The sequence below is a fragment of the Lissotriton vulgaris genome, chromosome 7 (genome assembly GCF_964263255.1).
Source record: "Lissotriton vulgaris chromosome 7, aLisVul1.2, whole genome shotgun sequence".
Classification (NCBI taxonomy): domain Eukaryota; kingdom Metazoa; phylum Chordata; class Amphibia; order Caudata; family Salamandridae; genus Lissotriton; species Lissotriton vulgaris.
Genome location: NC_141695.1, coordinates 1,664,922,634 through 1,664,946,276, shown reverse-complemented (window position 1 = coordinate 1,664,946,276; position 23,643 = coordinate 1,664,922,634). Strand labels below are relative to the sequence as shown.

Sequence of the window (23,643 nt, the reverse complement as noted above, 5' to 3'; positions counted from 1 at the left end):
CTCTGCAACTCCCTAGCCACCTTCTTCCACAGCAGGATCGCAGACATCCACAACAGCTTCAACAACCAGACACCCCCCCCCCCGACAGCCACCGACACCTCAGACTCACCGCCCCCTAGCGACTCCGACTTCCTGCTCTCCTGGACCTACGTCAATGACAAAAACACCATCAAAATCATGAACACCATCCACTCCGGCTCACCGTCTGACCACTGCCCAGACCACATCTTCAACAAAGCAAGCTCCATCATCGCACCCCACCTCCGGAAGATCGTCACCACCTCCTTCGAGACCGCCACCTTCCCAGAGAGCTGGAAGCAAGCAGAGATCAATGCCTTACTCAAGAAACCCAAGGCGGACCCTAACAACCTCAAGAACTTCAGGCCCATCTCCCTGCTCCCGTTCCCGGCGAAAGTCATTGAGAAGATTGTCAACAGGCAAATTACATGCTTCCTCGAAGAGAACAACGCTCTGGACTCGTCCCAATATGGATTCCGCAGAAACCACAGCACCGAAACTGCCCTCATCGCGACTACCGACATCAGGACCCTGTTGGACAATGGCGAAACCACGGCCCTCATCCTCCTTGAACTGTCGGCTGCCTGCGACACAGTCTGCCACCACACCCTACCCACACGCCTTCACAATGCAGGGATCCGCGACAAAGCCCTGGACTGGACCCCCCCTTCCTCACCGGCAGAACACAGAGGGACTGCCTCCCCCTTCCGCTCGGAAGCCACCAAGATCATCTGTGGCGTACCCCAAGGATAATCCCTCAGCCCGACACTCTTCAACGTCTACATGGCACCGCTCACCAACATCGTCCGATTGCACGACGTTAACATCATCTTTACTCCGACGACACCCAGCTGATCCTCTCCATCACCAAGGACCCCACCACCCCCAAAACCAACCTCCACAAAGTAATGAAGGCCGTCGCCGAATGGATGAAGAACAGCCGTCTGAAACTGAACTCAGACAAGACAGAGGTCCTCATCCTCTACCCCACCCCCTCCACCTGGCATGACTCCTGGTGGCAGGCCACCCTGGGAGCTGCACCGACCACGCACGCAACCTGGGATTCATCCTAGACCCTTCGCTATCAATGACCCAGCAAGTAAATGCCATGTCATCTTCCTGCTTCAACACCCTCTGCATGCTCCGCAAGATCTACAGATGGATCTCCACTGGAATCAGAAGGACGGTCACCCAGACCCTCGCCAGCAGCAGACTGGACTATGGCAATGCCCTCTTCGCAGGAACCACAGGCAAACTCCAGAAACGACTGCAACACAAACAGAACTCCTCTGCACGCCTCATCCTTGACATCCCTCGCGACATCACAGATCACCTGAGAAACCTGCACTGGCCCCTCGTCAACAAGAGGATCACCTTCAAGCTCCTCACCCACGCTCGCAAGGCACTCCACATCACCGGCCAGCATGCCTCAACAAACGACTCACCTTCTACACCCGAACCGCCAGCTCCACTGACCTTGCCCTAGCCACTGTCCCATGCATTTAGAGAACGACGGCTGGCGGCAGATCATTCTCCCACCTCACCGCCAAGACCTGGAACTCCCTCCCCATCCACCTACGGAAGACCCAGGACCTGCTGACTTTCAGGAAACTACTCAAGACCTGGCTGTTGGAGCATTAGCAACCCCCCCTTCCCCAGCGCCTTGAGACCCTCACGGGTAAGTAGTGTGCTTTACAAATGTTTTGATTGATTGATTGATTACTCTGGCTGCATAAACAGACCACACCTGGTAAATACCGGGGAATGGGCCCACCAGTGGCACGTGCCACTTTTAAGTTGTCTTGTTCAACCCTAGGTTCATGAGGGTCATATCCCATCCACTAGAAAGGCCCTTAGAGGCCTTGCAACAAATACTCTTGCACCACTGCCGACTCTACTCTTGTGGGTACATGGCCAGGGCCCAGCACCCTAGCTCTTCTTCACAAAATCATTCTCTCTGTAGTCTCACTCAGCCACTACCTGTAGGCTCATAATGCGACTGTCACCAGCGGGCGCTTTAAGACTTACTAGGCAGTGCTCTTACACATCAAAGATGCTCCATGTCATTCAGCAATGACCTCTGCCCCCCACCCCTTCACATAGTATATATATATATCCCAGTATATTATGTGAACTAACTGCCTGGTGTTTAAATAACAACTTCTTTTTGTTTGGTAGGGAGAATTGGAAACAAGAAAGGGGTGTGGCTATGGGATAATGTTTCTCCCCGAGCTATGCATGCTTGCATGTTGGCTGGTGGGAGGAACAGGTCCTAAGCAAAATAGCCAACATACATCAAGTGCACCACTGGTTAAGGTTCATGGATGATGTTTTCTGAGTATGGGAAGGGGATGAGGTCAGTGCACAAGAATTCATCAACAATTTAAATAACAACACTAGTAACTTTAACTTTACATCCAATGTCAGTAGAACCAAAATAGAATTTTTGGATGTGAAAGTCTCAATACAAAACAATAGTATAGCAACAACTTTGTTCAGGAAAGATACAGCAGGCAACAGTATATTGCATGCCACCAGTGCACATCCAAGGCACCTCATAGAGAGCATTCCATTTGGTGAACTATTGAGACTTAATTGAATATGCAGTTCACCACAGAAATTTGAAAGATGCTCGAAAGAGATGGTGGGTAAGCTTGAAGAGAGAGGCTATACCAAAGCAACCCTTACACGAGCTCTAAGTAGGGCCAATGAAAGAACTAGAGAGTCCCTGTTATCCCCTAAAGAAACATCTAGTGACAGGGAGGTAGCAAGTCCTAGGCTAGTTACCATGTTCAGTAAACAGGAAAGGAAAATCAAACCGATTATAAAAAAAAGAATTGGCCAATTGTGCTCACAGATCGGGTGCTGGGTAACAGATTGCCTGCAACAACCACCATAAGATATAGAAGAGCTAGATCTATGAGGAACCAATTGGTTAAAGTGAGTCCAGAGATTGGTACTGTGAATACATTTTTTCATTTCAAATCACAATAAGAGAGTCAGGGTATATTACAGTCGCTCTTCTACCCCAGACTAAACAATATTGAAATAACAACAAAAGAGCGATATAGTAGAGTGCCTGAAGGTACTCAATCAAGCTATCTTAACAAGGAGCTAATACTGTTAATACATGACTTAAACCCAAAGCAGGTTTTCACAAATGCTCATCATGCCGAGCTTGCAAGTTCGGCATAAATACAACCCACTACAATACTCCCTTTCTGAGGTTAGTGTGCCAATTAAGGGAAGCTATGGATGCAGGACGGAGTATGCTGTATATGTTCTGACTTGCACCTGTGGCTTGCGATATGTTGGTAGTACCAAGCTGCAGGTGCACGCCAGAATTTTGCAGCATCTCAAGGCCATAGTGAATAACGATGCTGCTTATCCAGTGGCCAGGCATTTTAGGGCTGAGCACAACAACAATCTGAAATGCCTTTCTTATTTTGTGATCACTGCAGTGGCCCCCATGAGAAGGGGTGAAGATACAGAAAAAGCATTAAGGAAATTAGAGACCCGCTTGATTTTGGTGCTGGATTGCAAAAGTCCGAATGGGTTAAACACTACTGAAGATTTGCACAATTTTTTATGAGCATTGTATAAGATAGTTATTGTGATTTGTGATTTGGGGTTTTTACTTATGAGGATATTTATCTATTTATGTATTCATGTATGTATTTATCCGAAAAGTAATTATGAGCATTGATGCTTAACTGATATCAGGGAAAAATGATTTGATGGACATGACACAATGAAGTTAAAAGAGTGATGAGATTCACAATGTGAGGACTGTTTGAGACTACAATCAAATGGTTGAAAGTATATAAAAAAGTAATAATGGTATCTGGAATTCTTCCAATAATGTAACCACTAAAACTTGCACAAATAGGGTACATTTTAAAGATTTAGGTGTGTATATATTTATTTTAAAAAGTATATAAAAAAAATCAAAAAAAATCTTTTTTAGGTGTACACAGTAGGTTTTCCAATGAGCACGGTAGCACTTTTTATGTACATATATATTTATTTATCACTTAATTAGTATTTATAGGCCTCCATATAAACAAATTCAGAATATGTTTAAATTGGTGAAGATAGAGTGGTTTAATGAACTTTGTTTAACTGCATTAATGCAGATTACAGGAGGTCTAAAGAAGTTTTTCTACGCGTGGTAAGTATAGAACGAATATGAGCTTGAGCAGGTTTATTTAATGACCCAAAATTGCAGTCTATGGTTTGCATATATATTTATTTAAATATCAATGTGTGAGGGTCTATATGCAATGGCCTAGGTTCTTGTACGTATGCAGTTTAAACCGGGTTTTCATCTGTATTTATATATTTTTTATGTATATTTATTCTGGTTTATTGCATCTGTATTCTACCAGCATTCAAGCTGCTACAATATATGTTTGTGTAAAGACATCAAGACCTTACTTTTTTGATAACACCACTCTACCTCTGTATGTTCATGAGATTACACACAAATCAAATGCATTGGTATTTGTGTAAAACAACTGAGAATTTTCTCTATGCCTATTACCACGGAAGTCATGTGACTCACAGGAAGGGTTTGCAATCTTTAAAAACAATGTCATTTGCTGCTTTTCTTTCTGTGTGTTCAAGAGCACTTTGTGCTCAAAACGCGTAGCAGAGAGGAGGTCGAATAAATAACATCTACCTGCCAGAACCGTGTGGTCCGTCTCGCTCTTTTTCGCTCGAGTGAAAGACATACTGCTCCCGTCTTAAGGAGTGTGGTGCTACATTTAGCATTTCCATTTAACATTACATTCTTATATTTTGCAAGTAGTGTGTAATTCGAATTTTGACAAACACTATAAATACAATGAAATGTCACTTTCTGCAAAAGGTACAATGTAGTTCCACAAGTATTTTTAGAGCTGGTTTCATATGGTGTTTTTCCATCTATCTTGATACACCATGCTGAAAATCATGAATTAAATAAACCCGCTTTTTTTGCAAACATAACCATGGAGTGGTAATACGTTGTTTGGAGTGGAGTGCACCAGCATTGTTGTGCTTTGGGAAACTGTAATTACAAGACAGGGCAACCTCCGACCCTGGGGTGCACCGCTGTCCTGGAGTCCCGGCAACCTCGGAGGAGGTGTGGAACTTAATTCACTACCGCATTCACTACCGCAGGCGCTGATGAGGCCACACCGGCTGAAATGCATACGCCTATTGTTTGGAATAAAGGTGCTGCCGCTTCTTATCCCCACTGAGGCTCCTGCTTCTTTCTTCGAGAGGAGGTGTTTGTTTATATAGGCGGCAAGATGATGGATTGTGGGGGCAACAGACATGCCTGGAACGAAGGTGGGACTGGTAGGAACGAAAGGACCACCCACATGGGGGAGGGTACTTACCTTGTCTCGAATCCCTGCCAGAAAACACCGGAAGTCTTCTGCCTATCAGAGCAGAGCAGGCATTTTTAAATTGGATTCCAGCAGCACTGTATCACTGGAAAGGCATCTGACGAAGGAAAACTATCCGAAATGCATCATGCCGCTACCAATAAAGTCTGCTGCCTGAAGCAATCCTGCGTGTGTGCCCGGCTCTTCTTTCTTCGAGGGGCCTTGGATGTTCATATTTCGGTGCGTGGCCACTATGCACCTGGGCGCCCCATCTTACAAGCTGTGCTGTGGTGAAAGTGGCGAAAAACGGCTTTGTTTTAATGAACTTGAAAACTGCAGCGCCGCCGCTTTCAGTAATTGAGTGCTCCATTTCGGGACTTCCAGGGAGCTAGGAGGCGGCAAGATGATGGATTGTGGGGGCAACAGACATGCCTGGAACGAAGGTGGGACTGGTAGGAACGAAAGGACCACCCACATGGGGGAGGGTACTTACCTTGTCTCGAATCCCTGCCAGAAAACACCGGAAGTCTTCTGCCTATCAGAGCAGAGCAGGCATTTTTAAATTGGATTCCAGCAGCACTGTATCACTGGAAAGGCATCTGACGAAGGAAAACTATCCGAAATGCATCATGCCACTACCAATAAAGTCTGCTGCCTGAAGCAATCCTGCGTGTGTGCCCGGCTCTTCTTTCTTCGAGGGGCCTTGGATGTTCATATTTCGGTGCGTGGCCACTATGCACCTGGGCGCCCCATCTTACAAGCTGTGCTGTGGTGAAAGTGGCGAAAAACTTGGCTTTGTTTTAATGAACTTGAAAACTGCAGCGCCGCCGCTTTCAGTAATTGAGTGCTCCATTTCGGGACTTCCAGGGAGCTAGGAGGCGGCAAGATGATGGATTGTGGGGGCAACAGACATGCCTGGAACGAAGGTGGGACTGGTAGGAACGAAAGGACCACCCACATGGGGGAGGGTACTTACCTTGTCTCGAATCCCTGCCAGAAAACACCGGAAGTCTTCTGCCTATCAGAGCAGAGCAGGCATTTTTAAATTGGATTCCAGCAGCACTGTATCACTGGAAAGGCATCTGACGAAGGAAAACTATCCGAAATGCATCATGCCACTACCAATAAAGTCTGCTGCCTGAAGCAATCCTGCGTGTGTGCCCGGCTCTTCTTTCTTCGAGGGGCCTTGGATGTATATATATATATATATATTAGTTCCTTTGTTCGATGCACAGCCACGGAATCCTTTTACACAGCGTGTTATTTCAAGTTGGTTTTAGACAAATCACTCAACGCGTTTCGGAGGAAACTCTTGAGAAAGGAGGTTTCCTCCGAAACACGTCAAGTGATTTGGCTAAAACCAACTTGAATAAACACGCTGTGTAAAAGGATTCAGTGGCTGTGGCATCGTTTTTTACCAACGACGAAGGAACGATTGTGGTATATTTGGACTTAAACTGGGTGCTTCCTTGTGTCTGGACAAAGCTATGCCTCTCTGAAAAGCTGTAATGAGAGCGAAACACGTGTCAGGAGTTGCTTTTATTCATTTCAGGTTGGCTTGGATGGTATTTTACCAATCCAAAGCTGTAATACTGTGTCTGGAGTGGTAAAAAGCTTTGGTCATTTTACAGCTCTGCATGGATGGCACTGTGCTAATCCTATGCTTAACGACTTTTGTAGGAGAGTAGGATCTGCTTCCTAGGGTTAGCCCCACTTTTTGCTGTTTCACTGGTTTATCAACTTTAGTCTGGCTGTGGCCCTGCTAATCAGGACCACAACCTAGCTGTTCTCTCTCTAAATTGGTTATCTGTACATTAGGTACACTCCAGATTGGTTACTGGATTGCTCTTGTGAGTCCCTAGTATATGGTACCTTAGGTACCAAGGGCATAGGTACCCCAGAGGCCTACCAGGGGCTGAAGCATGTATTATGCCACCCCTGGGAAGCCTTCCAAAATGGCACCACAGGTCTGCCTTGCAGCCTAGATAAGATGGTGTAAGAACCCCTTACTTAGAATATATATATATATATATATATATATATATATATATATATATATATACTAGCAGCCCGTCCTGACGTTGTCCGGGTATGAATTGCTGCTGGCCAGTAGTATATTGTTTTGTAGGATTTCGTTTTGATAGTATTTCTTATCTGTGACAAGCCTGTGAAACGCTCCGATTCACAGTGCACTGCTGATGCACTTAAGAGTGCGCGTTCAGTAGTGTGTGAACTCGAGTTTCCCCACTTTATTTTTCCTTGCAATATTATATAGCGCAAACTCAACAACATGGCATGAGCACAATTTACATTATAGAGAACACATTCATTTGTGGTAGGCACAGGGAGACAAAGCGATTTGCCTGGAATCCCAGGATGTTGAGCTGATGCAGAGATTCGAACGTAGCTCCCCAGCTCTAAAGTTCGCAATTCTAGAATTTGTGGCGGGAGGTGTGTCTAAAAGTGTATGTCGGTGCTGGCCATCAATGAGAGAGACCTGTGCATTTTTCAAATCGGTGGTGAAAAAATATGAGTATGTTGCTGAAGATGTGGGCCGCCGGCCACCAATGTACTTACTGGGGGAGGGTAAACACCCATTTTTCCGCAACTTTCTTTCCGCATACCATCACTCCGCATACTTTCATTACGAAAGTACCATGACTCCGCAATGCCATTATAACGCATGGCATTACATTTTATATGCTTTTACCACGCATACATTTACGACGAAATTCGTTGTAAATGCATGAATGGTAAAAGCATGTTTTATTTTAATGTTTGGATAAGGTAAGTATGGGTATAGGGGTATATGTTTTGGGGTACTGAGGTATATGTTTTGGGGTGTTTGGGTATTTTAAGGGTTCATATATAGTTTTGGGTTATGGGGTACAGGGGTAGTTTTAGGGTTTAGGGATAGGTATGGGGTTTGGGGTACAGGGGTATTTTTAGGGTTCAGGGCTAGGTTTGGTTTTGGGGTATAGGGGTATTTTTAAGGTTCAGGGGTAGGTTTGGGGGTACAGGGGTATTTTAAGGGTTCAGGGCTAAGTTTGGGTTTTGGGGTACATGGGTATTTTTAGGGTTCAGGGCTAGGTTTAGGTTATGGGGTACAGGGTTATTTTTATGGTTCAGGGCTAGGTTTGTGTTTTGGGGTACAGGGGTATTTTTCGGGTTCAGCTGTAGGTTTGGTTTTTAGGGTACAGGGGTATTTTAAGGGTTCAGGGCTAGGTTTGGGTTTTGGGGTACAGGGGTATTTTAGGGTTCAGGGGTAGGTTTGGGTTTTGGGGTACAGGGGTAGGTTTGGGTTTTGAGGTACAGGGGTATTTATAGGTTTCAGGGCTAGTTTTGGGGTACAGGGGTATTTTTAGGGTTTAGGGATAGGTTTGGGTTTTTGGGTACAGGGTATATTTATAGGGTTAAGATGGGTTAGTGTTAAAGGCTGTTGGGGTATTTTAAGGAGTAAGGGTGGGTTATGATTATGGGGTGCAGGGGTATTTAAAGGGAGCAGGGTGGACACCCGGAGCTGGAATGTACAGAATTTGGGAAGAAAAACCAATGAAATATTGGGCACAACGCTCGCTTTTTTTTTCTCGTAATCCCGCGCCCGCACACGCCCCCAGCACACGATATGAGACATGGCATGATGGGCGGAACGTACCACACGGCCCCAGCACAACGCAGACACGCCCACAAGGGACTACTTTGCTGGCACGGTTCTTTTACCTTTTAAATGTATATGGTGGGCATCTGCATAGCCTATGTCCTTCTGCTGCAACTGCCCTTTCCAACGCTGTATTGGGTGTTGTGATTGGTGCTGTGGTTCCTGAGATTACCTGCCTCCAAGGTTTGGAGATATATATATATATATATATATAACTGCCCTTTCCAACGCTATATTGGGTGTTGTGATTGGTGCTGTGGTTCCTGAGATTACCTGCCTCAAAGGTTTGGATATATATATATATATATCCAAACCTTTGAGGCAGGTAATCTCAGGAACCACAGCACCAATCACAACACCCAATATAGCGTTGGAAAGGGCAGTTATATATATATATATATATATGCAGGTCCACAACACGTAGCAGCGCTACGTTAAATGCACTCCCCTCGATAATCCAAGGATCAAAAGTTCTCAACAAAGTGCGCTTTTCCAAAATCCATATTTATTCAAAATGCAGCATCGTGATAAGCCATGGAACAAAACCCAACGCGTTTCGGCGAGGAAACTCACCTTGATCCTTGGATTATCGAGGGGAGTGCATTTAACGTAGCGCTGCTACGTGTTGTGGACCTGCATATTGACACAGGGGAATCTTTGCCCCTGACTGCACCGCTGTCCTGGTGTCCCGGCGTTGCAAAGGATGTGGATCTGAATATATATATATATATATATATATATATATATATATGTATATATATATATATATATATATATATATACCTATAAGTCACTCCTATGGCAGGCCTTGACAATCCTGAAGGCAGAGTGCTTGGTTTTGTGTGAGAGGGAGCCCTAGCATGAGCTGAGCCCCTGTGCAGCTTTCGGAATCCCTTCCTTATAGCTGTTCTATGATATAGCTATACCATATAGTCTTAAGTGCATTATAATCCTCGCGGTTAATGCTAACTTTGGAATGGCTTTATCAAAACATGTCGTGTTTGGTGTCAAACGCTTTGGAATCCTACCCCCTGCCAGTTCTGGCGGTGTGGGTCGAATTCCATCCTTCTAGAGGGAGAAGACATGTACACACTTACTTACCCGGTAAATGTTTAAAAGAGCAGCAGCATCACAAAATGAATGCTGCTGCCACAGACACGAGTCTGACCTCCTGCTGCTGGACGAAACTCCGGCAGGGGAGGCCTGGACAATAGGTTTCCTGTCCAGGGAGGTGCCAGCACCTCTCCAGACAGGCTTTAGTGTATTGGGGCAGAGTGGGTTGCATTCAGTGAATGCTTTTCAGACACTGCTTGGGGCACACAAGGTGTCCCATGCATTTCCCAGTTCAAACCGGTTGCTGGGGCACCCAGCCCCAGCTCTGGCACAAAACTGGTCAAAGGGGAAGGGGTCTAACCACCCCCTCCCCAGGTCCTTCCATAGGTGGGACCCTAGAGTTAGTCTAACCCATAAACTTAGTATAAGTATAGGAACCCAGTCCCTAGAACTTTAGATTACCCTGGACGAAACTCGGATACAGAAATCTTGGACCTTCGACATTCCATATCGACTAGAAGATGGAAGAAATCTCCCTTGGGGTCAAGGAGTGACTCCCCTGTTCAAACAGGCACCAAAGAAGCATCTTGCCGGTCTGCATTTTCAAGGCTCCCGATGGATCCCGAAGATTCTGCGACACAGGACACAGACTTCCAGACATCTCAGAGGCTGACACGAGTCCCCTGCAAAGCTGAGATCTTTAGCTATCACGAGAGACGTGGGACCGGAACTCCTGGACATCCTGCATATTTGCTAGTGCATCGACATCACAAGCTTTCCCGAAGTTGTGCATTGGGCTACTTGTAGTCCAAGCCCTGAGCACCTTATGCCTTGAAGATTGTGGGCCTACACTCTGCACGAGTGTTCCGTGGGCCCGCTTTCAGCCTTTCCGCTCGACTCCTTCGCGATCCCTAGTCCGTCGACTGGTGGGTCCCCACGAAGGACAATCCTTGGTTTCTAGGGCTTCCCTGGTTGCTCCAGACGTGCACTGACTCCCAGCCAAAGGGTGAGTCCCTCAGACCTTGCTGGTCTGCACCGAAGCTAATCTTGTCATCTTGCGTGGGTTGCTGTTGCCAAGGCTTGTTGGGTTCAATCTCCATACCGATGCTGCAGCACTCAACATCCGACGTGGGAAAGCTCGAATCCAGCTCCTGGTTGTCGTCGACGCCTTCTGGACCTCGTGGCTGAAGAGTCAAGCTTCACCTACTTCACTTGAAAGCACCCGACATCGGCTGGCATCTTCTTGTCGCCATCCTGGTCACTGGCTAGTGATCCAGACGCTGTCCTCTCTGCTGGAACTCCGATCCACCCTTGGATCCATCCGGATACTCTTCACCTGGACGCCTGCAGCACTTCTTTGCAGCTCTCCATAGAAAACAACGACGAAACCCGACACGAAAAGACACCTATGCACCCGGCTTCCCTGGGTGAGGTAACACGAGTACTTCGGTGCTCCAGTGGGTCTTGACTCTCGAAGTGTCCAGTACTGAAAGGGTTTTACCGTTGTCCACTTCCAAGTGTCCTTATTCTTTAAAACTGTAAATCTAACTTTCTCCATAGAAGTCAATGGTGATTCGCGGCTGTGTTTAGACACTGCATGTGTCCCCCGTGGGTCTCCTGCGTCCCTACCTTGGGTGGTTCCTGGTTGCCCCAGCGGTTCTACAGGCTCTAGGCCTGGTCTCTGTGTTGAGAGTGGTACTTATACCACTTTCTTAGTATATGGTTTGTGAGGCTCCTAGGGCAAAACGTATACTGTGGTAATTTACTGTGTGCTATTTACGTTCTTGTATTGTACTTTTGCCTCTAGCCTCATAAAGAGACTAGAGGGGGTGTGTTTAGAATAAATACATATATTTTATATATATACCTGGTGTGGTGCTCTTTCATTTGATCATTCAAGAGATTATAGACTGTTAAAACAAGCTGCTTTACATTCCTTCAAGACTTAGCCTGAAGGCTGCTCTCCACAGCTACCACTAGGATAGCTTCTATAAAGGTTGTCTTAAACCTACCATCAATAAGGGTAGTTTGGACTGGTGCAAGGTGCCCACTAGAATAGTGGACATCATATGCCAGGCCAACTTCTCACAACTTTGATAAAAAGCATACATTTGTGGTGAGCAAATTTAGAAAGTCACTGGTGTTGAGAATAGCTTCCCTTGGGGAGTCATCGACCGTATCTCCAAGGAGGACCAAAAAAGGATCACGTGGCAATGAGATACTAGTGATGGAGTGTATCACGTGGAGGACCTCATACCAAAATGCTTGAATCTGCGGGCATGTCCATCATGTGTGTAGAATGGTGCTACTTTCCCCGACACCCTTTCCCGGTACAGCTCGGAACCACAAAATATCTTGTGAAGTTGCAACAGTGTGAGGTTCCATTGTGTTAGTATTTTATAAGATTTCTCTTTATAGAGGAGGCAGATAGAGGACATTATCGGTTTGAACAAAAAAAAATATAACAGAAATTCACCAATTATAGTTAGCAGCACTAACTATAACTTGCACCCCAGCCATGCACTGCTTATGACCTCACATATGGCATCCTTCATGACATGTTCTAGGACATCATTGATACCATCACTGACTAAATCATCCAATGAGTGTGCTATTTTTTATTTTTTTATTGTTTATTGTTTACGAAGGGGCAGGTAAGTACCATATTACTTGCCTACCTAATTTTGTACAGCCGGTGTCCAGCTAATTGGTGTAAGTGTTTACAAAAGGCATGTGCTCCTAATGCACCACAGAAGTGTAGAGGTATTTACACGTTATAAATCTTTGCATTGAAGACTAACTCTGTGTACCGGTAACAGTTGACCTGTGTTCACTATATTCCACACAAGGTTTTCACACTGCAAAAAAGTTTTCAACAGGGGAAATATTCTATGTACTACATACAAAGTATTGTAAGCAGCCTTAAGTTATTGGACAGAATCGTCTCCGCATGACAACTTCTTCTTAACATAGAAGACTGTGTACACTAGGTACTAACCTATGTACTTGAGTTTGTGTTGCTTCAGAAGATGGGCTATCTGTAAAGTTTTCATCACAGTATGAAGGCTGCAGGTAGTATGATCTTTAGCACCTTCAGACCTTTGTCATTGTTAGCTGCACATACAAGGAAACAGTTCTCTCAAACTACTACCCCAAATTAAACATGAAATACAAAAGTACATAAAAGTTAGCTTGTATTGTGATCCTATATTGCCACCTTGGGGTCCTGGCGATATTTACAAACACTGAGTCTTGCATCTCGTGGTTTATGTCACCAGAAACAGTTTTGGCAATATTGGACCATATAACACAGTTATCCATCAAGTATCTCTGTCTCTCTCACACACACACACACACACATGCACAGTCTGCGGACAATCTCTCATCATATTAAACAAAATGTAATCTGCAGGTAGTAGAATTGATTAAACAACTAACTTTAATGAATAAAATAACACTGTTTCAGAACTGAGCAGCACAGACGATTAGATCGGTTGTCATGGCCCGACATCACAAATGGTGGCACTATTTCAGCTGAGGCATTCCATACTGGTCTTCACACGCTCCATCTCATGCAGAAAGTTGTAGAACTGGGGCAAAGTTAGCTCTAAGGAAGAGGAAAACTTGCAGTTAAGTTACATCGCTAAAAAGTCCAAAACCACACACAATCTTAACGTGGATCCAACCTCCTGCCCCACAATTTAGCCACACTGCGCGCTCTGGAAAATAATGCCATTTAGCGCTTTCTTTTCTTACATCAAATTTACATCAAAGCCATCAGCATGGCTTAAAAGGTTCACCCAATAAAATTCCAATGACAGGTTTCATGGATGGGTAGTCTAAAAGAAAGGAGGAGATGTTCTCCTGCTACTGGCACTCAGTCTGGGTCCTGGAACACATTAGTGGCAAAGCTGTAGTTTACACTCATTTGCACTCTCTTACACTAGCTGCTTGAGGATGAGATCCAGTCTGTGTATTTTAATCCCCTTCAGGTCCTCCTCCTCGGTGACGCAGAGGTGAATTGCTCCTCCTAGAAGAAGCCCTTAAACAGAGGCCCATGCTGGCATAGATGAAATATTAGACACCTGTCGCAGAGACAGCATTCCTATGTTATTTGTATATGGGTAGGACTGAAAAAGGATCTCCCCTTTATCCTGTTCCTATAAATACTTTCATTGACTTCGCCCAGAACCCGCCAGATCTGAGGCACTGTCACCACCCCCCACAACATTGACTCATACACAGGGACCTCTACTCACCAATGTACACGTTTTCATTTTTGTTTCCTTTTTTAACCACCAACTTCAACTGCAAAGAAATCACAAAGTTATAGAAAGGGCTTTGGGGACTTTTAGGTATTCTTGTACAGGGCACTTTTCAATGAGTGCCAGACTCGAGTCCTTTTAGTGCTTCGATTTAAAAAGGCATTCATCTGCTGCAGTATTTTTATTATAAACTTGCCATGGTTTTTAATTTACGGCATTGTTATATTTGACCTTGTACAATGTACTGCTTAACAGTTCTTTCTGGAAAGTTTACACTCTAATAACTACCCGTAAAATAAAATAAATAATAAACAACATCAATGACTTACAATGAAACTGTGCATGTGGGCCAGTGCTCTTGCAACCATGGAAAGGCAGAGTACTGGATTTCTTTATACAGTCCTCAGATCCCCCAAAGTTGAGCAGTTTGTTACCTGCTATCTTTGTCACCACTGGGAAAGACGCTACAGGTCCAACAATGGTTGAATTATTTTTAAAAAAACATGTTCCCTCCTCTCTTTTCTTCCTTTTTCCTGTACCCCTCTCCTCCAATAATTTTACCACACAGTATCCTCCGCAAAAGCACTGCAAGATATTCAAATGGCTCCATACAAACAACAGACACAAGTTCTCCCAGGCCCTCATCACCAACAGACTGGACTACGGCAATACTGGAATTTCGGACAAACTCATTCAAAGACTTCAGATTATCCAGAACGCTGGTGCCAAACTCAGCCTCGTATGTGAAAAAACTCCTAGGCAGTAACACATTGGAAAACAACCAGCATTAAATGACAGCAAAAGCAAACTAAAGTTAAAATGTAATTTAATAAACACATTTAAAAATCATACAATTTATAGTACGATATATACTCTGTGACAATGGAAAATTAAAATCATAATTCATACCATGGAAACCAAATAGTAAGTGACTCCATTCGCCACTTACTATTTGGTTTCCATGGTTAGAAACTATTAAAATGTGTAGAAGCTGATGATATTGTTTGTATTTTCATGTATGAATTATGATTTTAATTTCCCTTTGTCACAGAGCTTATATCGTACTATAAATTGTATGATTTTTAAATGTGTTTATTAAATTTACATTTTAACTTTAGTCTGCTTTTGCTGTCATTTCATGCTGGATGTTTTCCAATGTGTTACTGCCTAGGAGTTTTTTCACATACATTGTTATCCCTGTCCTAGGAGTATAGTTTACTCTAATCTCCAGGGGGTCCTTGTTTTGCACAATCCTTCCGCCAAACTCCGCCTCGACATCCTGCAGCGCGCACACCATGCCCCACCTCAGAGAGCTATATTGGTTGACTATCCAGAAGCACTGCCAATTCAAACTGCTCATTCATGCTTACAAAGCCCTGCCTACCTAAACCATGGCCTTAACTTCCATCATCCGAGACAACTGCGCTCAGTCACACTCCGCCTCGCACAGATACCACGCATCCCCAAAAGTAACACAGGACAACACTCTATTTACTACATCACCACCAAAACCTGGAACAACCTTTCCCATCACATCAAGACCTCCCCATCTCTACTGGAGTTCCGCAATGAACCTGCAGACCTGACTGTTCAACTAGGAGCTTCGATTGGCCTACACATCTGCTCTAAGGCCTGGATACCCCCTTGAGTGATCAGTGCGCTATACAAATCCTCATAAGATATAACAAGCAAAAACATGGCACCGTATCAAGACTGCCCTACTGCAATATGTCCTGCTCCAGCCTATCTTCCTAAACCATTACAAAGGCTCAAAACCCATATGCCCGACATATAATGAAAATCTGAACACGCCACCTTTACACTTCTTACCACTGCCGGTTATATGTAAAACAGTGGCTACAACCCAAGACTGTGCATCACCCACCAGGCCTTTAATAGGAGAGCCCTAATCTACATAACCAAAATCATCCAAAGTTACCAGACAGCCAATCAAGGCCGGCGTCCATCAACCTGTCTACCATTAAATGGACCTTCTACAAACAGTTTAGGGGAAGACTTTTTCATTGCCAAGGTTCTACTCCCTGGCTTGAAAACGACTTCCTTAAATTTAGGAAACGTCTGAAAACCTACCTCCCGAAAAATGTTTACAGCCTCAACAAATCTTGACGGATATAAACATGGCTCACGCTTTATAAGGAAAATGTTCCCTACCTAATAAGCATATGTTCGTAGCTAGTGCTGTAGATTCACATGTTGTCCATAATCCTGCCATCTAGTGTTGGGCTCGGTGGTGAAGGTTGTTTTTCTTTAAAGAAAGTCTTTTGAGTCACAAGGTACTGGGACTCCTCCTCTTGCTGGTAATGTGCATGGCCATCAACTCCATTGTTTGTTTTCCCGTACAGAGGGTGAGGATGGAATGTGAAGTGAAGCATTGTAAAGAGAGACATCCATGCAAAGAAAGAGGAAAGTGAAATGTAAATGTAAATGTGTTTGTATTTATATAGCGCCTTCTACCCAGAGGTAGAACCACCACTACATTTCACAAACAGATGCTTACTGGGTAAGTAACATTTTCTGTTCAAGGCATTTACGGCTGTAGATAAAGCAGTCCCCCAGAAAAAGTAATGGTGGCCTGTGGAAGTTGCAGTGGTTCGAAAAAGTGTACGTAGAATTGCCTAGCCAATAATGGCTTGTTGGTGGGCTAGCACATCTATAAAATAATGATTTGTAAAAGCCTGTGGTGTGGACCATGAAGCTGCTTTACAGAAGTCAGATATAGGAATGTTCCTCATGAAAGCCACAGAGGCTCCTCCCCCGCCCACCCGAGTGGAGTGGGCTCTAGGAGTAATGGGCAGGGTCCTTTTAGCTTTAGCATAGCATGTCTGGAGGCATTCAACAATCTATCTTGTAATTCCCGATTTAGATAGCGCCTTCCCTTTGTGGGGTTTGGAGAAAGCAACAAAAAGCTGTTGTGTTTTCCTAAACTGTTTAGTTTTGCCAAAATAGCATGAGGGCTCCTTTATCGTCTACGGTATGAAGAGCATGTTCTGCAACTGAGTCAGGTTGAGGGGAAAAACAGAGGTTCAATGGACTGATTGAGGTGGAACTGCGAGATCAACTTTTTGAGAAACTTGGGATTGGTGTAGAGGACAACCCTATCTCTGTATATCTGGAAGAAAGGTTCTTCCCAGATTAGTGCTTGAAGTTCACTGACATGCCATAGTCAAGTGATGTCAAACAGAAATACTTTCCAAGAAAGAAACTGGAGGACACAGGAGTGAAGGGCCCATTAGTTTTGTTAATACAATGTTAGGGTTCCATGTCGCAGCTGGCGGGACCCAAAGAAGGAATAAATCTCCTAAGACTTACTATAAAGGCCTTAATTACATGAAATCTGAAGAGGAAAGGTGTGGCCTGTTCTCAAGGTAGGCGACTACAGTAGCCAGGTGTAGTCGTATGGATGTGAAAGCTAAACCACAAGTTTGCAAGTGAAGCAGGTAGCAGACAATCTCTTGCACTTTGATTGCTAAGGGGTAAAAGTGTTTGGAACAGTAGTAGATGAAGCTCTTCCACTAGGCAGCATCTCAGGCACGAGTAGTAGGCCTTCACGGCTCTTTAGGAATGTTCATGCATTCGGGAGGAAGATTAAAATACCAAAATTCTAGGACTTCAGGAGCTAGTTCATAAGATTGAGAGACCCGAGTACCGGGTGTCTGATTTCTCCATGGTTTAGCTGGAGAAGATCAAGCCTTTTGGAGAGTCTCTTGTGCTGAACCACTGAGTTCAAGGAGTGTGGTGAACCATGGTTGGTGTGCCCAGGTGGGAGCCACTGAGAGGAGGGTGAGAGGTGTCTGCTGAAGTCTCTGAACAGAATTAGTGGTAGAGGAGGACAAGCATAAGCAAATATCCCTGACCAACTCATCCATAGTTCATTGCTCCTGGACTGTGGATGTGGGAACTTGGGGGTGAAGCCTGGGCATGTGGCATTTTCTGCTGTGGCGAAGAGGTCTATCTCTGGTAGCCCTCAATGCTGGAGGAGGTGGAGTTCCCACTCGTGAACATGTTGCCGCATCCTGCTGAGGATGCCTGCAAAGTCATTGTCCACTACCGGCACATAATCCACTAACAGATGGATCTTGTGTCAGAAGGCCCACCTCTAGATGCTCTGGGCAAAGTGAGAAATGTGAAAGGATCTGCTGCCCCCTTGCTTCTGAAGAAAATACATGGCTGTTATGTCGTCTGTCTTGATGAGGACCTCTTTGCCAATCAATTGGGGAAGGAAAGCTTCCAATACTTGATGTGGAGATCTTGTTGGCTGGGTTCCCACTGGCCTTGGACAGTCAGATGTTGTAAAAGCGCCCCACAACCCGTAAGGGAAGCGTCTGTTATGGTTTTCTGCAGAACTGTGTTGCGAAAAGGCCACCCCCTGCAACAGATTGTTGGTGTTCCACCACTGCAGAGAGCGATATGTAGGGCAGCTGTTCAACAACAGATCATCCCAATGACCCTCCACTTGAGACCACAGATGCGCCAAGCACTCCAGTAGTGGAAGCATGTGTTATCTGGCATGGGAACAAGAGGCCATCATTCTGAGGAGGTGCATAACTGTCCTGACTGTGACTTGGTGGCTAGGTTGAAAAAGAGGGATTAGTGCCTGAAAGGACTATATTCAGGCAGCATTTGGATAAACTATTCCAACTTCTGAGTTGAGTATTGCCCCCCAATAGAGTTGTATCTGGAGGGGTTGGAGGTGGGATTTTGTAGGGTTGATGGTAAACCCTAGTTGGTGAAGGTTTATTGAGAGCCGAGTGTGTTCACAACAAGTTTGACGGGTGGCACTTTTGACAAGACAGGGGTACTGATAGGGGAACCCATGAACTCTGTGGGCAGATGAACAGCTACAGCCGCGAGGCACTTGGTGAATATCCTGGGTGCAGTGGTGACCCTGAAAGAGAGCACCTTGAACTGGAAATGTTTTCCACTGACTACGAGTCTGAGATAGCGGCGATGTGCCTGGTGTATTGTTAAGTGGAAATAAGCATCTTTCAGGTCAAGAGCGGCCATGAAGTCACTTTGCTGTAGGAGCGGGATGAAATCCTGAAGAGTAACCATATGGAAGTGCCCTGAAAGGATGGGTTTGTTTAGGGGCCTAAGATCTGGAATGGGCTAGAGATAACCGTCCTTTTGATAAAGTACAGAGAATATACTCATGTGCCCTGATGATGGTAGGGGACGATTCTATGGTTCCGTTGAGAAGTAGCACTTGGACCTCTTCTGTGAGTTGCCTTTGATGTTAAGGGGCAAATTTGTGTTTGCGAGGTAGGATGGTGGGAGGCAAGGAAGTGAGCTCCAGACAATAAGCATGTTGGATAATATTCAACACCTACTGGTCAGAGGTGACGAGCTGCCAAATGGGACAGAACATTTGAAGACACCCCCCGGCAGGTGTTATTTGATCGGGGGCGGCGAGGCACGTCAGGGTTTCATAGTGGTAGCAGCTCCTTTGGGGTGAGCCACTTTTACCTCTACTTTTTGAGTGGTTGCTCTGTGAACCCCCAAAAATTGCCTCTAAGTGAGGACTATTGGGCATGTGGCCATCTGTACGAGGGGGAGGCAGTCTTTGAACCTCCATGTTTATGGAGAATCAGCTTGATGGTCCCCGAGCCATGTCCGGACTTACGGGTCAGTGCCGATGGTCTGTCGTCAGGGAAGAACACCTACTCATTCTCATCCACAGCTACCAGTTGTGGATGGTGTTACCTCTCAATCTCCTTGTGCCGAAAACGTCTGGTGTACCATCGCCGTTCCTACATGACGTCTCAAAATGATGAGCGAGGTGGTCTTGGAGTGGTTTTTGTTTTTAGAACAGAAGGTGCGGCAACAGTTGCATGGATATTTTCCGTGGCAGTGAAGACAATAACAACAACCGCGTCTGTTCCATCACCGCAAGGACATGATGGGGGGGGGGGGGGGGGGGGGGGGGGGGGGGATGCGGTTGGAGGCGGAAGAAAGAAAGCTCAGAAGGGCGAAGGCCCACATGGGCCCGTGGTCAACGGAGAGCCACCCGGTCGTAGCAGGAATGTTCGACCCAAAATAAAGGGAAAAGAGAACGCAATTGAAAACAATACTGAAGGAAGGAGCCTGTCTAAACTAAAATAGTGCACCACAACATACATACATACATACCTCTTTCTCTCTCTCAATTTCTCTCTCTCTCATATGCTTGCAGTCTAATCACTGGCAATCCCTCAGGGTAGTATTCCAACCCATTGTTCTTTTGCCTAGCACCCCACGTCATATCAGAAGGCCTTCGACAGAGTCTTATGGGGCTATCTCTTTGGATCCTATGATATATAGGTTTAGGAACAAACTTTGTGGCTTATACCGAATAGATTTAACATGGACTCACAGCAGACTTTGGAAGGGAGAGGAGATGTCCAGCCTTTTTCCACTTGGGTGAGAGAGGGATGTCTGCTCTCTCCGCTCATGTTTGTTATTGCGATAGATCCACTGGCTTGCACCCCTCAAATGAACAAGTGGGTGACAAGGATTACATGAACGGAGTGTTTGGAGGACAAAGTCTTGCTTTATTTGGACGATTTCCTTATCTTCCTGAGCAACCCTACAGGCTCAGGCCTAGCACAATACAGACACTAGCTAAGTTTGGCACTTTATTGGGTCTCAAAACCAAGAGGTCCAAGACTAGACTAAGAGGTCCAACACTAGACTGTTTCCTCCATGCCTGGAAAATGATTACTGTTGTTGGGCGACACAGGATTAAGCGTTGATACATGTAACATTAAAAACCTAGGAGTATACCTCATGCACTGAAGAAGCGGCACATGCTGTTAATATCCTACTCCTGAAAAATACACATAGAAACACACAGAACTAGACGTCCCTATCTTTGTGCACACTAGGAAGGGTAGCCCGACTAAAAAGGTTTGCTAAAATTTTATCCATATTAACGGACTATCCCTTCCTCTCTCACATAGCTTCCTGCATGATCTTACTACTTGCCTTCCTTCAATCCTTCCTCTGGAAAGGTCCGCAGAGTTTCACTTGCCAATTGTTATTATTCCACCTAAGATGGAGGCATAGCCATGATCTATTCCAATTCTTGTTGTGAAGCTGCCCACCTGATCATTATTAATGAGTAGATGTACTCCTCGCACTTGGGATCTGAGACAGATCACAGGTGTGTGGCTGAATTATGAGCTACATGGAAAGGCTCCCCCATACAGTTCTTCTATGAAAAGGTAATCACCTCCTCCCGTACCGCCTGCGACAAATGTGTTGACAGAGGCAACGAGATCCTCCAATCAACAAATTGGATGAGATGGGAAATTAACAAGCTAGAACCCTCTGTGAATGGATAATGTTCTCTCTCAGGTCACAGCACTAAAGGGCTTTGGGGGATGGGATCAACTGGGAACCTCTCAGCTGGGAGAGGAGGCCCTTGCTGACGTCCCGAGGTCTTTCTCGGAGATGGAGGATGAATTTGGTCTTTCACATTCATAATTCTACCGAAATCTCAAACTGGCGTGTAGTTCCTAGGACCCCCAGGACCTGCATGTTTGGAACGGAGGGCTTGGTGTGCAGATAGACTCTGGATACCCCCACAGGATGAGTCAGTCGCTAGACCCGCTAGCTCTTCAGTGCCACTATCACCCCTCTGTACTAATCAATGTGGTAGGTAGTTTCTGGCAACCACTGAACATGACAATCCCGATTCCTCAGGTATTGTGGAAACAATACAGTATCTTTCCTTCAGTCACTGGTGCTTGCTTTTCTCAGAATAGATGGAATGACGATTGGAACGGTTTCAATAAGTATTTAATGGTCAAGCGTCAGTCTAGTATGAAACATGTTAGCTGCGACAATCAAAAGACAGGAGCAGATAAATGTAATCGCTAGTACCAATATCGTAAAAAGTAGATACATTTCTAGCATAGTGCTAATCTGAGAAATAAAAGCATATTACATAAAACAATAGCATTGGCGTAATCCTACGATGCGTAGCCTACCTAGCCGTGCATAGCCTAGATGTGTAAGTGAAGCATATATGTGTAAGGGCTAGGATAGGTCCTAATGGGGCCAAGAATCCCCAGGGAAGTGCTAACCCCTCACCGGATTGTTCTGAATGAAGGATCCTGTCTCTGCGTCGAGGATGGCACCCCGTAAGGGATGTCAGATCTCTACTGCAGAGTCTCGGTCCAGCTTGGAAGGAATTTCTCCTCTCTTTGGTAAGGGGGAGTGAGAGTCTTTTATACTAAAGTGGTCACTCAGGGTTTTTCTAGAATCAATATGTTTTTGAAAACATTTATTAAGATATGGTACCAAGAGCCTGATGTTGGACAGACAGAAGTCAGCTACTGGGTAAAAGGTCACCTATATAAGACTGTTAAGTCGTGTGGATGGAACGCAATGTATGTAATCTGTATGTACATGATGGAACTAACCTAAGGGACATGACAAAACTCTGCCATGCTCTTAATCCATAACTGGCAAAACTGAAGGACATACGTGAATTTGCTCCTCTTGAAGCAAAACTGACCGTTTCTCAGCTCCCTAGCAGGGGGAAAGTATCTACCTTGTAGAGGACTCTAGTTTTGAACTCTCCAAATACCTCTCTTGGACTATTAGAGGATTAAAAGGGGTATTATTGCTCAGCTAGATGAAGATGACCAGACATTGGTGCTCATGGACCCTAGAGAGGGAGCCATCTCAAACAGAGGCAGACTGGTCCAATGCAAATATCTTCATTGAGTTACCTGACCCGGCCAAACTCTGGAGTATGCATCAAGGCCAGGGGCTGGAGTGTCTTAGATGTCGAGAGACGGTGGGTGACCTTCCTTCATTTGGTCTTGTCCAGTTAATAGACTGTTCTGGGAGGGCATGGCTCGCACGATCCAATGGGTGCTCGGCCACCCAACAGACTTGAATCCCAAATGCACACTTAGTATACTGGACAAGAGATTCAAAAGAGCTGAAAAATCTTCAATACTATGGAGTCTCATGCTGGATAAATGAGACATTGCTCACGACAGGAGGAATGAAATGTCTCATAGCGTGACTCATTGGAAAATAGGCACCGAAAAAAGCAAAATACTGGAAATCCCGATTTATGAATCTAGAGGTTGTCCCAATAAACGTAATGGTGATATACAGTTTATGCAGATAACCTAGGTATAGTAATATGCATATGAGTATCTGCATTCTGAAGAAGGGGCTTCCTATGAAGTGATTTACTTGTGGGACTGGAGGTGGATAAATTCAATGACCACTGTGATTTTGTTTTGTTAGGAATCAATGG

The 23,643-nt window shown here is 45.1% G+C and overlaps 1 protein-coding gene across 1 annotated transcript in view; it reads right to left on the bottom strand.

The window, feature by feature from the left end:
• Window positions 1-13,517: 13,517 nt before the first annotated feature.
• The window catches only part of COMMD7 (COMM domain containing 7), a 54,583-nt gene continuing 44,457 nt past the window's right edge, over window positions 13,518-23,643 (bottom strand). Inside the window, exons 8-9 of the mRNA XM_086932660.1 lie at window positions 14,361-14,409; window positions 13,518-13,708 (exon numbers count right to left, since the gene is read on the bottom strand). Coding sequence (XP_086788786.1) covers window positions 13,632-13,708; window positions 14,361-14,409 — 126 coding nt within the window. The 3' untranslated portion in view covers window positions 13,518-13,631. The remainder of the gene's footprint in view (window positions 13,709-14,360; window positions 14,410-23,643) is intronic.